The following is a 12,425-nucleotide window of genomic DNA, read 5'->3' on the forward strand; positions in this document are numbered from 1 at the left end:
ACCCGTTTGCCATCCCTATTACAAGGGTTTATCCTCTTCATCCATTATTTTGGCTTGAAATAGAGATGGGTCGACATGAATCCCTTGGAATTAGGGGAATTGAAATCTAATTACACCACTTTCTCTTGTTTGGTTCAAGTTTTCCAAGAAAATTGAAATCCATCATGGCTTCAACTTTCTATCAAATGAGGGAAAGTGAATTTCATCCAAAAATAGATGGAATTCAATTCCCTTGTTGGAGGGAATTGAAATTTGACCATACTACCCTCATCAATCCTTTGGTAACTTATTCATATATTGAATAAAAATATTTTTTTATTATTTCGGGTCGAGTTTCTAATTTATATATTCTAGTCGGGTGAAATTTTATTTTGGTCGGGTCGGTTTTTTTAAGTGTGCTATTCGGGTCGGGTCGGGTCGAGTTCGAGTTTAGGGTGAAAAAGACCCGACCTGAAAATATATATAATTTTACTTTATATATTTAGGAATAATTACAATAATACCTCTCTATATATAATTTTTTTCAATTAAGTCACTATTTTTATTGAATAAAAATATTTTTTTATTATTTCAGGTCGGGTCGGTCGGATTTCTAATTCATATATTCGAGTCGGGTGAAACTTTATTTTGTTCGGGTCAAGTCAGGTTTTTTAAGTGTGATATTCGGGTAGAGTTCGAGTTTAGGGTGAAAAAAACTAGACCAAACCCGAAAAAAATATATAGTTTTACCTTATATATTTAGGAATAATTACAATAATACCCCTCTATATATAATTTTTTTTCAATTAAGTCAATATTTTTATTAAATAAAAATAAATTTTATAATTTATTGAAATAAATAATCAATCAATAAAATAAAAAAAATTAATTTTTTTAATTTTTTATAATATATTACTACATATAAGTTGTAAAACAAACTAAAATAAAACAAAAAAATAAGAAGAGCAATTTTGTCATTTTACATTATTAAAATCAAATTCATCTGACATGTCTGCGAACCAAACAGAATATGAAATTGAATTCCAATTTCATTTTCTGCCAACCAAACAGAATATGAAATTAAATTCCAATTCTTGACAGATTTCAATTTCTTCACAGATTCTAATTCCTTCATAAGCATTCTTGCGAATTAAACGCCATAAATAACGTTATCAAAATAATTGTTATCAATTGGTTTATTGAATTTGTTGTCTGATAGTGGGATTGGACCAGTGAATCTACCGATGACGATGAAAGATATCTAAGCATGTGCTTTACTTAATATCGTCAAATTTTATTGCCGTCATCCGTATGCGCACGTGTTCGGATAAGCAAGCTTGCCTTTGTGATGATTCATGGAAGCCAAAAATAAATGGTAAATTATTTTGTAGGGCTGGTTGCCAACGGTGATTTCGAAACGCGACCATCGAACGGCTTCCCGAGCGATTCAATATACGATGGCCCCACCAAGATCCCCAGCTGGAGAATGAAAGGCACGGTGGAGCTTGTATCGGCCGGCGAAAAAGTGAACGGCGGGATGTTACTCATCGTGCCCGTGGCACGCACGCCGTTCGATTGGGTAACGACGCGGAGATCAGCCAAGAAGTGCAGGTGGAGAAAGGATCGACGTACGCGATCACGTTCAGTGCGGCACGCACCTGCGCGCAGTTGGAGTCGCTGAACGTGTCCGTGCCGCCCGCATCGCAGACGGTGGACCTGCAGACGTTGTACAACGTGCAGGGGTGGGATCCGTACTCAATTTCTTTCGAGGCTGAGGAGGAGAAAGCGCGGTTGTTTTTTTAGGAATCCGGGCATGGAAGATGACCCGGAATGCGGGCCCATCATTGATGATATCGCCATCAAGAAACTCGTCACCCCGATACACCCAAGGGTAAGTGAAACTACAAATCCCTTTCTTTTTTTTCTCTTGCTTTTGCTTTTTCATCGGCTTTACTTCCTTTATGCTAGCGTGATTTCGGTGTGTGGGGTTCCACTGAAGTGTTAAAAGCTCGTTTAGTCGCAGTACCAGTGTGTTGTAGTATGGGTAAATAAGATCCTGCGTTTAGTGCTGGAAGAATTACAGTTTCGGGTCAGTTAAATTATTAACTTTTGGGAGGGCCATTGTGTAATTTCACCATTTCACTAAATTAGAATTTCTTAATTTTTGGAAGGACTTAACAGAAATTATATAATTATTCGGAAGTACAACTGGACAAGGCCCTTGGATGAGTGAAACATCTAGTCTTTCATAGGCAACATCAAATATCGTTTTTTTTAATAATTTAGAGGGATTATAATTTGAATTTATTAACTATCTTAATTTATTGACAATATATATTTATCCTGCAAATGTTGCTAATCTAACTTTTAGAGGTTTTTTGTTCAAGTAATGTGAGATTCTCATGGGAATGAAAATTATATTTTCATGTTTGGTTGGTCGAAAATCTCATTCTTGATAATGTTTTATTATCAATAGTAGATTTTTTTGTGTATATTACTGGGAATGTCATTACCTCCTTTTCCTTAGGTATTGTTGGATTATTGGTGTATTAAACTATTTCAGATTTACAAAAAAAATCTATAATTAAAATTTTATATGAAGTTTAGGGGTTAAAATAAAATTTTATCCTTTTATTAAACATTTTTATAATTTTAATTTTGTAAAAAAAATATAAATTTTATGAATTTAATTTTTTTAAAGAAAATATATAAATATTTTTTAACTTGTTAAAAAAATAAATATATAATAAAGACAATTTGATCAAATATACATTCTAATAATATTTTATTATTTTAACTAAGCACGATAATCTTATATTCCTGTTAAATCAACCAAGCACAAAATATAACATTCTCGGTAATCCTATTTCCTGATAATCTTACAATTCTACTGGTAATTTTACATTCCGTGAACCAAACGTACACTTAGATAAGTTAATATTTTCTCTTTACTATTAAAAAGGATGGTCAAATCACGGCTTGGGTCCCTTTTTCATACCCAAGTTATTGTTCAATCATTGTATTTTAATTTGACATAATTTGATCCGTTATTTTTAAATTATTAGTTAGTCCAATTAGTTAGTATTGTTAATAGTTCTTCAAAATACTGTTCTCAACTGAAACAATTATGTTAGCATGATAAGTTAAAAGGGGTATTTGAAGAAATCTAGGTTAGTTTGTTAATCTAATTAGTTAGTGGTGTTAATTATTTGAGCGAATTAATGATATTGTAAAAGAAAAAAATCAAATTATGTGAAATTAGAATACAAGGACTAAATTCCGAATTTGATCAACAAAACTGTAATTGAACAAAGATGGTTGATCCCGTCTAAAATTTATTTTAGTGGGGTTTGCTTGCCATTTTTCTTTGCTCATGATGTTGATCGAGTTAACTTTGCTGCTATGTTTTCTTCAGACAATGCAGTTGTTAACGGTGGCTTTGAGTTCGGTCCTTGGATGTTTCAAAACGTATCTCTTGGTGTCCTGCTACCGACCAACCTCGACGAAGAGACATCCCGTTGCCCGGATGGATGGTCGAATCGAACAGAGCGGTTCGATACATCGACTCGAATCACTATGCTGTCCCAGAAGGAAAACGTGCCGTTGAGTTAGTCTCGGGCAAGGAAGGCATCATTTCCCAAATGGTCGAAACCACACCGAACAAGCTATATAGCCTGACCTTTTCTTTGGGCCATGCTAGGGATAAATGCAAGGAACCACTAGCAATCATGGCCTTTGCAGGAGATCAGGCACAAAATTTCCACTACACCCCGGATTCCAACTCCACCTTCCAAGTCGCCAGTGTCAACTTCACGGCCAAGGCTGAGAGGACCCGGATCGCATTCTACAGCGTCTATTACAATACCCGAACAGATGACATGAGCTCACTATGCGGTCCGGTGGTGGACGATGTTCGTGTTTGGTTTTCGTTATCCGGTAGAATTGAGGCTCGGACATTGTTAGGGCTTGGACTTGCCTTTTGGGCTTACCTTTTGGTTTTGGTTTAAAGTTAGATAAGTTTACGTAAAAGGGAAAAGTTATGCTTTTGTAATATATAAGTTTCAGTTTCTAAGGCATTATAACCGGCAAAGGCAAATATGTCCCAAGCTTCATTGTATGTTAGCTTGTTTTTGGAGCATTGCTTTGAGTAAAAGAAAGTAGCTTAAGTTGCATTTCCCATTATTTTTTTTCTTATTTTTTTGGGTAAGCTACACAGAGACCACCAAACTATGATCATTAATCAATTTTACCACCGAACTATTTTTTGTCTCAATTCGACTACTAAACTTTTTAATTGATAAATAAAACCTTCCAATCATATATTGACATGTGTCACGTTTTAATTGAATAATTAAAGTTATTTAATTGAATTAAAATAGTGACTAAATTGATAGAATATGTAAATATTAAAGATCAAATATATAATTATGTCAATTTATTAACAGTCACGTCGGACGCGCCGTTATTTTTTTAACGGGGAGTGATTTGATTGAATCAATTAAAAAGTTTGGTGGTCAAATTGAGACAAAAAATAGTTTGATGGTAAGATTGATTAATGACCATAGTTTGATGGTCTCCCGTGTAGTTTACCCTATATTTACTGCTAAAATATTATTTAAGTCTTTTTAGTTAAGTCTTGTCTAGAGCAATTCTAAGTTAGGTTTGAATAGATCGATTGTTAACATGTCTATTAATAAATTGTAATGATTGATTTTAGTTACTTGTATTAATTATACAGATAAATTATATTTGTGATCATTTAATCATTAATAAATTTAATCGAGAAATCAATTTTTTTTAAATATTATCAATTGTATAACTTAATTATTTATATAATGTCAATTAAATCATCTATTGATAACATTTTACGGAAAAACAATTTGATCGTTGATAAAATTGATATAATTACATATTTGATCAATTTGGTCTTAATTTTATTTTAATTTAATAAATTTGAACTTATAATTAGATGGTAACATGTGTAATTAAAATGATCAAATTAAATTAATATTAATATTAAATTAATAGAATATATAAACAATAAAGATTGATTGTATAATTATATAATTTTTATTAATTATCATATCAATATATTTATCAAATGATCATGGGTATAATTTATTATTGTATTTATAATATTGTTTGTATTTTGTATTGATTAATTTTTATTATAATTATTTATAACATAATACTTGTATTTATAATTGTAATTTAAAAAAATTAACGGTTCCCTTGAGAAATTTATTTTAAAAAACTCAAAATTAATTTTAAATAATTTAATCTAAAATTTTAAATTCATAAATTGATAAATCATACATTTTAAAATTTAAATTTTAAATTTTAAAAATACCTAACCAAAGATCTATTTTTATTTTTAATACAAACATAAAATCTTTTAAGAAGTATTTAGATGTTCAAATATCAATATTTTCGTCAAATATGACAAAAACACCCTTGTTGTATCAAATTGGAAATTTACCCTTTCACTATAAAAGGGTCCCGCAGAATGCATTTCCGTTTTTCCAGAGAGAGCAGGCGAAGGAAAAATAAAGAGGAAGGGCGGGCGGTTTTTATTTATTTTTTCTTTTTTGCCTCCTTTTAATAATTAACTCTTTCCTTGCTTCCTACTCTCTCTCCGAGATGGGCAGCCACGTGGAGCCTACGACCGTCACCGCTGGCCCTACGCTGCTCTCTCCGCCACATGAATCTCATGATCTTGTTCCCGTCGGATCCGCTGAGACGGAGGAGGAGATCGAGATTCTATCTCCGCTATCCGATGAGGATCACGACCACGACCACGCTCACGGTCAAGATCGGGATCAAAAGCAGAATCACGAGAACTCGTCGGCGAATGCTGTCCTCACCGATGATCTCAAAAACAAGATCATTAAGCAGGCAAGGCCTCAAAATCATCCTCCCCTGCGTTCCTGAATTCTTGATCCTTAGACTTTGTTCTGCCTCTTGTTAGATGAAGTTTATTGATATTTGATTCTCAATTCAAGTTTATTTTTATTTTTTAGGTGGAATATTATTTTAGCGATGAAAATTTGCCGACGGATAAGTATATGATGAGTCTGATTAAGAAGAACAAAGAAGGTTTTGGTGAGTAAATACAATTTACTGCATAGAATTAAGAATTTAGCCTGCTGACTGCTTACACCATCTGCAAAATGTATGGAAGGCTGATTTCACGTTTGAATATATTGCATTGCGTTTTAACTGGTAGCTTCGATTAGTTTTGCTCTGTGGAAATGACCAGAGCTGTTCGATCATCTTGGAGTTAATGTGCCAATATCATAAAAGACTAAAAGGCAATAAAGGGGATTCCGCAATATCACACGCATTTCAATTTTTGACTGCTTTCACTAAATGGAAGATTGAAGACTGTGGACTTGAATTTGGTTTTGAAGTAAATGGATAGACATGGACGATATATAAAAATTTGTATATGATGGAGTTGATAAATAACAAGTAGGTATTTCAAAGCCATGAGTTACATAAGATTGTTTAATTTTTTTGGTAGTTTTGAGTGAAACCCTGAGAAAATCATCCTTTGAGTTTTCCTCAAACAAAGAACAGTGTATTCATATATTCATGCCCCGAATGGATGGTCGCCAAAATTGGTCACATAAACCTACAATTGATGTTGCAAATTATTATTTTTATTATAGTAAGGTTAAGCCTTCACATTTCAGATGGAAATAGCTGTTCCTATTGTCATGGTATCTTATTATCTTCATGCATATCTTTTTATTTTTTATTCCTTGCAGTTTCTATATCGATGATTGCTTCTTTTAGGAGAATGAAAAGACTCACCAGAAGCTATCCATCAATAGTTGCCTCGCTTAAAGAGTCGTCCATGCTTGTATGTTTTGAGACTCTCATTCCTTACAAAATAATCATCTTTTATAGGACTGCCTTATGACCTTGACTTGCTGATGTTGTAGGGGTTCAAAGGCTACAATTGAAATTCAAAGAGATCTAGTATTTTTTTTTCTGCTATTTAATTTCCATTTTTTTTAAATGTCTCAGGTTCTTAGTTCTGATGGGAAGAAGGTGAAGCGCCGCAATCCTCTTCCACCCATTGAGGTCAGGGACCCTAAGGTACTTCCCTTATGGAACATTGGAACTTAATGACTTCACTCTCGTATTTCTCTTTAATTGACATCTAATTTGTGGACTCTAGTTATTCACTGTTTTGATAGAAAACCTTCCAGAGGATCATTCAGTTGAGAACATTTGGAGGATATTTGGTGAAGTTGGACAGTATGTTTTTTTCTTATAAAGGACAGCACTTCCATTCCTTATTGATGTTATTTTTGGGGTTTTGCTTCCTAATTTGAATGCTTGTAGATCTCTTTCTGAATTTTCAGCATAAAGAACATATCCCTCCGTGATCCTCATGCTGCGGAAGAGTCGAAGAAAAATGCCAGGGCAGATATCTTGGTCAGCAGCAAGGTACGGAACTGGTCTCTATATAGTCAGAAGTTTTTTGATTAACTAATTGTTTTTTTTTCGTTCTCTCTTAATTGATTTCTTGGATATAATGCAAAGCATTGAACTAGACAATTGCTGAAATCCATTTTTGTGTTATTTTTGGTTGGTTTGTATAACAATCTTGGCAGATTAGCATGTGATTTTTATGATGTTAACTTCTGTGACCACTTTGAGTTTGGCATAGATTGTAAGCATGACATGGCTTTCTTTATAAGAGCTATCTGCAGCAGATTTCTTCCTGTATTGTCATTGTTTTTAATTTCCTTGTTTTTGGATCTAGTTACATGCTCTAGTGGAGTATGAGACCGTGGAGGCTGCTGAAAAAGCTGTAAGTGTCAGCAGCGTCGTCCACTTAACCAAAATCAGGCTTACTTAATTTCTTACTTGATTTTGAGCTCTTCATTGAATATGGGACCAGGTAACTACTTTTAATGATGAACGCGACTGGAGAAATGGCATGCATGTTAAGCTTCTTAAGAGAATGGTAATATTCCTGTTTGTTTTACTTTTCAAACTTAGGAATGATCTGGTATTAATTTTTCTCCTGTTTGTCATAGGGCAAGTATGCTCCGCGAAAGCAACCTTGGAGGGGACCTGAGCCTGAAAAGAACTGCAATGCTCGAGCATCTGATCAAACAGGAGATGATGAGAATCATACCTTGAGTCAGCATCATGAAGGTTTACCGGATGTTGAGGTGGGCTATATTTTCAGTTTTCATGTTCCTGAAGGTTTCTTGAATTTGGCATAATGGAATTTTACATTTTAGGATGGTGAGCATTTGTCCAAGGAGAAAAACGGGCAGCGACCTAGAAACAAAGGACGTGCAAGGAAACCGAAAACACGTGGTGGTACCAATGGAATTGGTATCAGAACAATCCACAGCACTAATCTTTTTCTGTATATTCTTTCTTTTTTCCCATACGGTAATAATTTTCTTCAAAATCTTATGTTATACAGGCCACGGAACGACATCCTCATCTCATGCCATTGAACCAGCAAAGCCACCTCCGGGCCCTAGAATGCCCGACGGAACTAGGGGATTCACAATGGGACGTGGACGACCGCCCATCTCTAAGTAGTCCTTACCGAGTTGTGCGCGTGCCCTGGTATAATCTATCTGGATTATGTGTTGGTTGTTGTGATTGTGAAAGTGTACAGACGTGGGAAGCTGGAAGAAGGGGATTATCTTATAAATGTGGTTTCAAAGGCTTTGAAATCCAGTTTATGGTTTATTTGGTGATGCTGTTAGTTTTATATATCTTTTGCAAACTGGCATCGATGGTGAAAAATAGCGCCTACATGGCTTTTGTTTTCGAATTATGTTCATATAAATTAAATTTGTAGCGAAAATAATTTGGTTATGATTAATCGGATGTGATATAGGTGTAATTTATTGTTCGTTTTGATGTAATTAACTGATTATATACTCTTTCCAGTTTTCATTGCCATAAAAAGCCGTTTAGATTAATAATTAGGATTAAATTGAATTTGGTTATTGTATTTTATAAAATACTAAGAAGTTGGTTATTCGGGCAACATTGTGCTTCTTAGTCCAATTAAACGTTATTAAACTTTGCTTTCACATTTTGCTAATATGAAGGCTAATTTCGCTAATTTATATATTTAATATATATATAATTTCTTGTATTAACAAATTTAATTCCTCAATTATTGTAATTTTTATAAAGTATAATACTAGGATTACATAAACAATGAAAGTATTTTATCTAATAAAAATTATTTTTACATAAATATAATTCGGATGTGGATTTTCACTCTATAAATTGAGTTAAATTTTTGATTGGATGAAATTTTTTAAATCTAAAACGAGTAAAAAATATTATATTTAAATTAAAAGTAAACTAAAAGAAGATGAATTTTAATTCAACTCGACCCGCATCCATATAACTTGAATCATTCTTTCAATCTACACCATTTCTCTTCTCCCTCGGGACTCACTCGATCCCCAAAACGACACTCCCCGTCCCCGTTTCATCTCCTCGGCTACGCGTTTCTGCTGCTTCGAGCTTCTTCTACTGTCTTATCAGGTTTCAACTTAGACGATCGAGAAATGTTCAGAAGCGAAGGCGACGACCACGATCCGACGCCGTTAGAGTTAAGGCCGCTGATGGTGTAAGTAATAGCAGTTTCGCGGTTTCTGATCTAATTGTTTTTCGTTTTGCAATATGATTTATGATTCGGAAATTTTACTACCTCTGCTCGTGTTTATGATAATTTTGTTTCCAAATTTCGTGACTTGAAAATTAGAGTATAATTGATTACTCTGCTTGAACTGTTACTATTTCTGGAAACTTGAAGCGCGCAAATCTATTGAATAAAGTAAAAGTAGTGAATTTGAAATTTAACTCGATAAATCCATATTTTCTACACTTTTTAAATAAATATCATAAAGTAATTAACTTATATAGTTTTATAAAAAAAACTTACATAATTAATGAGATTTAAATCCAAAATTTTAAATTCATGTTTTTAACATATTCGATTGAACTTTAACTTTTATATGCAGAAAAATTAAATTTATGAAACTAAAAGTAGCGTGTGAAATGTGTAGGAAGCAGGGCCATAATTAGACCTTTATGAACCGAATTTATTATTTTTATGATGTTTTTGGGGTTATTGTTTTAGGATCCGTTTGATGACTGGGGCCATTGACGATACGATGGCAGGTTATATGCTTTCATCTGATGGGGAATATAGCGATGGGGATTTGGCATTAAATTCTTTGTCCGATGAAGACTTGCCTCTCGAAGAAGCGCTAGCTAAGGCTTCCCATCGGATTGTTTTGCGTGGAAAAGGCCTAAAAAGACATAGGCAAGCTCTTTTACGAATTTTCTGATGATAAAATTCCATAGGAGGTATTGTATTAAGCATTTCTTGTGTCTTTCTATTATTAGTAGATCATTTCTAGTTTTTGACTCTTCTTTTTATATATGTATTTACAGTCCTGAAAATACATATCTCGAAATGATCAAATTAATTGGAGCGTATATGAATTAATACCCTTTTTTAAGGCATTTGTTGATGGATTACCCTAATTAATTTCAGGATACATAATCTTCGTGACATTGGTTCTTTTAATTGTGGATTGGTGTGGATGGAAAATTGTTAGGCTACTATTGGCTCCATTCTACTTGACCTCCCCATTTTTTATATCATTGATCTTAGCTTCGTGTGCAGTTTATTTCGGTGTCCCTTGCTTAGAATTTTTAAGTTTCATGAAGTAGTTAGGAAAATAGGGCCTCCCAAATATATGAGAAAGAAAAGGACCCCAACGATGGGTGGATTTTTTTTTGTATCAGTAAGTATAGCTGTGGTGTTTATTCTGTTGAAGTTGCTGCTACTGCAGCGGCAACCTTTGCATTTGCTGCAATTGGACTACTTGATGATGCCTTAAGTTTCACCAATCGAAAGAGCGGTATGGACCCACGGTTAAAACTACTTTTGGAGGTACGTACTTTCTTCCTTGCCTCTTATCTTTAGTCATATATGTGCCATCCTTGTCGCCTTAGGAGTTCATTTTAACATTATTGCACTAATCTTGAATTATTTGTCATTACAGGCGGCTGTTGGGATTTGGTTTTCATTTTGGTTGGATACTACGAATTTGTCGTCACCCTATGGCATGGATATCTTCTTGTTACTGAATCACATTTAACTGGGTGTTGAACTAATTGAATCTATTTGATAGAAACCGTTTTATATGTTCCCTTGTTCTTTTATGAGGCGGTTCAATTCATGTTTTAGGCTATCCTCTGAAGACCATACTTGTTATATTTTATGCTCGAATTTTGCTTTTGGTTTTCGCTTAAACCATTTTATAAAGTTCATTGCAGGAAAATGCTGGTACCTCTACTGCTGGGCCTTCTGTGCTTGGGAAAATTATACCTATTGTTGACTCCACTTTGTTTCCTTTCCATGGGAAGGGGGGTGAACTTAGCAGATGGTCTTGGTGGTCTGGTTGCAGGGACTGCATTGGAATGTCAATTGCGGTGCTTCCAATATGCCCAGGTTAGTATAGATATCTCTGAACACTCAAGGTCGTTACGTTTAATGTCGACTCCGCTTTGTGTCGTTCCCATCTTATCATATTATTAAAATGTTATTATTGCATCCATCTTAGTGAAATACTAAAATATGATTATACTGTTTGATTTTTAGTTGTGAATTTTAAACTTCTTTTATGCTTTTGTAATTAGTGCTTTGCTGCCATTTGCTGTAAACTTGTTCAACACTGATTGTTGTTTTTCAATCCCAATCAGAACTTAGTACGCCTGCATCAGTTTTCGCTTGCACAACCAATACAAAGCAGCTGTAATTATGGGTGATACTGGATCCTAGGCCCTCGGTTGCGCATTAGCTGCAATGGCCGCTTGTACCGGAATGTTTTTCCCCTTGTTCCTCGCATCTGGTTTCTTTGTTTTGGAAGCGTCATCAGTTATCGTGCAGGTATGCTGTGCATGTTCGGGTCAACCGAAACTGTGTTCATTGATTGTATTAACGATTCAACTTTCTGACTTCGCCTGATACATCATGGCTGCAGCCAGCGATGAATGTCGATAGCAGTGTTTATTCCTTGGACCGCATTCCGTTTTTCCGAGGCATGATAACTGACACTGTTTTTGTTAGGTGCTATACTTCAAATACACGGAGCAGTATGAGGGAAGTGGACGTCGGTTGTTTAAAATGGTACCTTTGCATCTTCATATAGAATCATGCGGGCACGAGTAGCCAATGATTGTTGCTGGTGCTTATGTTGTTTCCTGTGTGTTGGCTTTATTTGCGCCTTACACTGGCCTTAAATCGGCGTAATAACTTTGCCTTTCATCATTTTGACCCCATCTTCAAATTTTTGTTTCCATTAATTCTGAATATTCTATTCATTTCACCCCATTTTATGTATCCTTAAATACACAAAAGGCTGAAATAT

At 34.4% G+C, this 12,425-nt stretch overlaps 1 protein-coding gene and 2 pseudogenes across 2 annotated transcripts; all 3 read left to right on the plus strand.

The window, feature by feature from the left end:
• The first annotated feature begins 1,336 nt into the window (after positions 1-1,336).
• On the plus strand, positions 1,337-4,001 carry LOC120169597 (annotated as a pseudogene).
• Positions 4,002-5,487: 1,486 nt separating this feature from the next.
• LOC120169954 (la-related protein 6A-like) lies at positions 5,488-8,788 on the plus strand. Of its 2 annotated transcripts, XM_039178024.1 has the most exons (11): positions 5,620-5,874; positions 6,000-6,081; positions 6,750-6,844; positions 7,012-7,083; positions 7,166-7,245; positions 7,353-7,437; positions 7,757-7,804; positions 7,895-7,960; positions 8,034-8,171; positions 8,244-8,340; positions 8,435-8,788. In XM_039178024.1, the coding sequence occupies exons 1-11, from the start codon at positions 5,620-5,622 to the stop codon at positions 8,554-8,556; spliced, it is 1,140 nt and encodes a 379-aa protein (XP_039033955.1). In that variant the 3' UTR covers positions 8,557-8,788. The 2 variants fall into 2 exon arrangements, with proteins under 2 accessions (XP_039033953.1, XP_039033955.1); XM_039178022.1 differs by having other exon boundaries at positions 5,488-5,874; positions 8,244-8,788.
• A 1,545-nt stretch (positions 8,789-10,333) lies between these two features.
• LOC120169910 lies at positions 10,334-12,383 on the plus strand (annotated as a pseudogene).
• The last annotated feature ends 42 nt before the right edge of the window (positions 12,384-12,425 follow it).

This window comes from Hibiscus syriacus, unplaced genomic scaffold (genome assembly GCF_006381635.1).
Source record: "Hibiscus syriacus cultivar Baekdansim isolate YM2019G1 unplaced genomic scaffold, ASM638163v2 tig00111769_pilon, whole genome shotgun sequence".
Lineage (NCBI taxonomy): Eukaryota > Viridiplantae > Streptophyta > Magnoliopsida > Malvales > Malvaceae > Hibiscus > Hibiscus syriacus.

Bases quoted from the DNA above. Each gene is read 5' to 3' on its own strand.
- LOC120169954 (XM_039178022.1), top strand. From the start codon at position 5,620: ATGGGCAGCCACGTGGAGCCTACGACCGTCACCGCTGGCCCTACGCTG. The intron at 7,084-7,165 runs GTACTTCCCTTA...TGTGGACTCTAG, and splicing joins TTGAGGTCAGGGACCCTAAG to TTATTCACTGTTTTGATAGA. The intron at 7,246-7,352 runs GTATGTTTTTTT...CTGAATTTTCAG, and splicing joins ATATTTGGTGAAGTTGGACA to CATAAAGAACATATCCCTCC.